The following is a 5,148-nucleotide window of genomic DNA, read 5'->3' as shown; positions in this document are numbered from 1 at the left end:
TGAAGTGGTACATTTTGACGAGTTTTGTTTGTCGGGGAGCAGCTGACCTTAGCCTGGGTTGTTACTGGAAGTTACGGAGAGTCTTTGCTCCATGTGCTTGTACAGGCACACTTTTGTTTTTATTTTTAAGATTAAGCTATTATATTTGGTTTAAAATTAGATTAAACATTTTGGAACTGGTTGGTGGTATACTTATGTTTAATCTAGGAATATGAAAAATTGAAAACAAATTGACAGACGGGGCATCAATTGCTTTTGGTCTTTCGCTATTTGCTGCAGGGCTCAATCCCAAGCCCCTCAATATTTGCATCCACAAATAGGTTAAAGTGTCTTTTCATAACTCCTTACCTGCTTCTGATATTTTATCTTAATCGAAACAATTGGAGGACATGAATTTGATAATCCCATGGTTGAAGTTCCCACATAAAACGACTCCAGCGTGCCTGCGTGCAGCAACGACAACGGCACAGATGAACTCATTGGTGCGATAATTGGATGCAGCGTACCGGTGACGCTTCCACCTCGATAATTTAAAAAAAAAATAAAACAGCGCTTTGTCCTCTTCTGTCACATAATGGCTTCGTGCCGTTATATCTTCGCCCGCAAGCCCGTGCAAAAGCTTTCAGTGTCTGAAGATTCGAAAACACATCTTTTGATCATCTCTTCAGAGTTTGGTTAGTTTGTTTTTCTTGCGTGAGTCTTTGAAAAGTGCACTCAGGCGACTGTCTAGTGGGTGTCGCTTATGCGTGGCTTCCAGAAGAAGGGAACTCATTTAGTTGCACAATTTTCCAAGAATTATTGAGTACTGAGTAGTAAACAGTGATTATGTTTTTTCCCGCCATTTGGTGAGCTCATGACCATGAAAAAAACCCATCTTGATCATATGAATGAAATAATCCTACACTCAGTCTGCCAGGTCATTAGGTCAGTGCTGGGCCTCGACACATTCATGAGATATAAAAGATCAGCAGATGTGCGGCAGGAAAGTATCCAGTTTCACCCGTGCACCGATTTTTATGCCAGTGAGGTGGGGTGACAGGCAGAACAATGCAATTCTTATCCACTGGATGGCAGAAGGTGCAATTCACCCGTTGCCTTTCATACAACAGCCTTGTAGCTTGATGTTCAATGAAAAGGCCCATATTTCGCACTTAATCAGTCCATTTGTGAGCAAATTGAGATAAGATCATGATTAATACAGTACATGGATCATTTTTATGGGTGGTGTGCCGCAGGGGTGTGCAAACAGGGGTTGATTAATGGGCATCGACCCGGTGGGGGCATTCCCAACAATCCCTCCACCCAGTCAAGGAAAAAAATGTGGAGGTATGTCTGTCACCATTCGTCGATGCAGGAGCAATTGTGCCGTGATCGATGGCCATGAAGTAAGGAACAGATGTTTCTCGGTTCCGTTGGTGTATTTACCAACTTGCTGGAGGGGCATCAATCTGGGAAAAATAGCTTCACTGAGAATTTCCTCGAAGCTTGGCATCTGCTTTTGTGTACGGTTTCTGTGTAACCTGTGGGACACTAGGACCCAGAATCCCCGACAGGTAGCAGATGGAAGGCAGCCTACCTTTCCTAAATCCCGTGAGATTTCTTCAACTCACGTTTGTTCTCGCCACCTGTGCGGCCAGTTGATCCGAATGGAGTTCTGATCGTCCAAGTTTAGATACGTGGTGAATGGTTGTCGTCCCAAGGGCAAATTGGTCATCTGTAGCCGAGTTGTAGCGCACCACGAGATCAAAGAGTCGAGTGAAAGAGACGTCTGAAATAGCCCGTAACAGCAGGGAACCCTTTGAACGGGATGGATGTTGACGAGGCTCTATCGGCGCCATTATCCAGCCACTATTTTTCTTCCGACTGATTCTGTTGTCAAAATAGGCATACATAGACTTGTAACTCTGTCCCTCGGTTCACATCCCATATGAATTACTGGCGCCCAAAAAAATTCATGTTTGGTTTACATCAGCTTCTGCTGCCTTCCTCCGTTAGTGAAAACCCTAAGCTCAAGTGACATCCAGTTTTGGCGCTCTCCATTACGTTTGATAGACATCCCAAACTATTAAGGAGGCCATCTGTAGAAGAAATAAACTGTTTACAAGGACGGTTTTGTGCCCTTGTAAACAGGATGAGCGATAGGAAAGCAAAGCAGATAAACATACCCAAAAATGGAAGTTTTAAAACGTATCGGAATTTTGACACCATGTCAAAGTCTTTCCCTCGAGCCAAAGATCATTTCTCCGTTTCACGTCGCAATTTGCCGATCCAGTCAATTTAAACGATGGCGATAGTTTTGTAAACATCCACATGAGAAAATTAGCAAACGCAGCAAATTATTTGGACAACAGGATCTGCAAACTTTCCAGGAGTTGCGCTTTTATTTGATTGCTCACACATTAAAAAAAAGGGCCAGGGGGCGGCAATATGCTACAAAAATGTGTCACAATGATTTAGCTGCATGGCGTATTGCACCATATCATTAGTACAAATTTAATGTGTTGAGGTTACTTGAAACCGCTTCATTTCTGCAAATTATGAGTAATTTACTGTACCCATAACATGAGCCTTGAAGTATAGCCCAGAGTTAGTATTGTTTTATGGTTTCTTACTGTAACCAAAAAAAAAAAAATGAAAATAGACCGAGGTTAAAAAAAACAAACAAACAAAAAAACACGTGACACATTTTTAACAGCGCTTTCCACAAGTCAGCACAGGCCTATCAGCATGATGATCTGCTTATGACACATTCTCATGTAATACACGAACTAGGCCACGGTCGGGAAAGTGTCTTCATTTAATAAATTACCACAAAGCAGCGGGAAAAAACAAAAGCGAATGTATTATTTGCAGACTCGGATGAACGTGTGCTGTGTCGAGGTCGTTAATGTCCAGCGGTTTGCAGTTTGCATGAATGCTCTTTCTCTTGAGCGTCCTTCTCCACCTCCTGTACAACTTGCACGATCACCCTCGGACTTTTGAGCTCGTGGTTTCGTCCTCTGGCGCTTTCCGACCACTTTGAGCCCTTGTCCGAGGAGGAATTGATTCCTTCGCAGTGCTGAGGGAGCTTCCCGGGCGGCCTCTGCTTGGGGGCGTCGCCAACGTGACTTTTGGCGGTCGTGACGCAGCCATCGCTCGGACTGTTGCTGGCGTTGGCGGCCACGCTCGGTTTGTGGGAGTTCAGTTCAAACACGTCCAGCCTCTCCTCCGTGCAACATTTCGGGGAATACTTGAAGGAGTTTCCCGGGTAGGCGAAGGGAGAGCTCGCTACTTTTCCAGCGCCTCGGCCTTGGGATTTGCCCTTCATCATTCCCAACACCTCGTAGCGGAAGCTGGAGATGTCCTGCTTGAGTTCCTGTCGATGACGAAGACCAAACATTTAACGGGAGCAAATGTGTGGTGGGCAGAGCTTCAGTTTAACGACCCTTCATCATTCCCAACACCTCGTAGCGAAAGCTGGAGATGTCCTGCTTGAGTTCCTGTCGATGACGAAGACCAAACATTTAACGGGAGCAAATGGCCCTGGTGGGCAGATCTTCAGTTTAACGGGTTTACGCTACCTTGAAGTTTTCTTCAGTCAAGCCTTCCTCTGTCTTGGCGTCTCTGATCATTGCAGCGACGTAGCGCTTGACTAGGTTTCTCAAAACCTCCTGAAAAATACCCACTAATGTTGACGTTGAAGTCACCGAGAGGTCAATCATTTTCGATCATGGAAATGTGCCTTACCTGATACTCGTGGTTTAGTCTGACATTGTCTGCCGCACGCCTCTAGAATTACAGAATTAAATGTTCCATCAATCACGTGCTTTTGCGTATTGACCAGACAGTGGGACCTCTCAATTTACATTTGTACAGCATATGGATTACATGAATCCCTTGCGCCCCCGTATTTTGTAAAAATAAATCAAATAAATAGCTCTGTACTGTAAAATATAAAACACCATAAAAGAGAATGTAAAGGAAAAAAAATAGGTTGCATAAGTCATGAAGCCAAAAGTCCCTCACAGATGCTGTATTACGATTGACAGCAGCCTGGTTGGCGGGGGTGAGGTGAGTGAGGCTCTCCTCCATGCTCCTCGTGGATGTTTTCATTTTCGATATCTGCGTGTATGACTGTTTGTCCCCTTCAATGAGCGGCTAATGAAATAATTCTCTCGGTCTGAACAGATCCAGGAAAATCTCATGAAATAACTTACCCCTAAACTTTCAAATGTTTCAAGTCTTTTCAAGCTGGGCCTCCGAAACACACGCGCTTGTATCCATCCCGTCAGATAATAAAATGACTTGGGACTGGGTATGATGTTGAACGGAGACGGCAGAGTTCCTCCCTCTTCAAAGTAGCTCATCCATAATTTAGTTCTGGCAAATTTCCACTCGATATCCGCGTGATCCTTAAAAGAAAACACAGGGCGTTTGTAAAAGAACACGAGACAAACGGGAGCGGTTAAACAATAGATGAGGCCACTCACTGCAATGTGCTGGTACGAGTTGTTCATCATGGCGATGAGCATGTTCAGCAGCACAACCAGGGAGATGATATTGTAGGTGCCGAACATGGTGGTTCCTACAAACTCGGTAAATTCGTGGTCCGGCTTCACTCGTGTCACGTAGAGGGAAATTAGGCCAAACACAGACCAGAATAATGACTGCAGCGTTTCGAATAACCTGAAAAACAAAGGCGCCATACATCAGGTTCGCCGCACCGCCAAACAAAGCTATTCGTCATCGGCAATGGTTTTGTGTAGAACGTACGTCGAGAAGGCGTTGTTTTGCTGCATGCAACGGATGCCCTTGCAGTTGCTGCCCACGTCGGTACTGTAGTAATAGTAGAGCTGGTTGAGGCCGTTGGCAAAGGCCAGCAGCACCAGGCAGTAGATGAAGAGGAACTTGAGGATGTCGAGCAGCATGCGGCCCAGCGAGATCTGCAGCGGGCCCAGGTGGGAATTGGCGGTGAAAAGGCAGATGAGGCGCAGGGAACTGAAGATGTTGGCGATAGCAAACAACGCCTCGGCGATCAGAGTCGGGTGCCACATTTCCCAGCTGCATCGGGGTTTGTTCCCGCTGTACTGCAAAATAAATATGCGTCGGATTGTCAATGAGCAGCCCGGCTCCCTCGTACTGTTCACTTGGTCAGTTCATTCAGCTCAA

At 45.4% G+C, this 5,148-nt stretch overlaps 1 protein-coding gene across 1 annotated transcript in view; it reads right to left on the bottom strand.

The window, feature by feature from the left end:
* Positions 1-2,399: 2,399 nt before the first annotated feature.
* Positions 2,400-5,148, bottom strand: part of LOC109513659 (short transient receptor potential channel 4-like) — a gene marked incomplete at its 5' end in the record, with an annotated part of 6,772 nt that continues 4,023 nt past the window's right edge. Inside the window, 6 exons of the mRNA XM_019866237.1 lie at positions 2,400-3,355; positions 3,561-3,650; positions 3,727-3,768; positions 4,197-4,391; positions 4,470-4,665; positions 4,753-5,040. Coding sequence (XP_019721796.1) covers positions 2,885-3,355; positions 3,561-3,650; positions 3,727-3,768; positions 4,197-4,391; positions 4,470-4,665; positions 4,753-5,040 — 1,282 coding nt within the window. The remainder of the gene's footprint in view (positions 3,356-3,560; positions 3,651-3,726; positions 3,769-4,196; positions 4,392-4,469; positions 4,666-4,752; positions 5,041-5,148) is intronic.

Source organism: Hippocampus comes, unplaced genomic scaffold (assembly GCF_001891065.2).
Source record: "Hippocampus comes isolate QL1 unplaced genomic scaffold, H_comes_QL1_v1.1 scaffold11, whole genome shotgun sequence".
Taxonomy (NCBI): Eukaryota; Metazoa; Chordata; class Actinopteri; order Syngnathiformes; family Syngnathidae; genus Hippocampus; species Hippocampus comes.
Note: the sequence above shows the minus strand (reverse complement) of the source record. Positions and strands in the feature narration are given on the sequence as shown.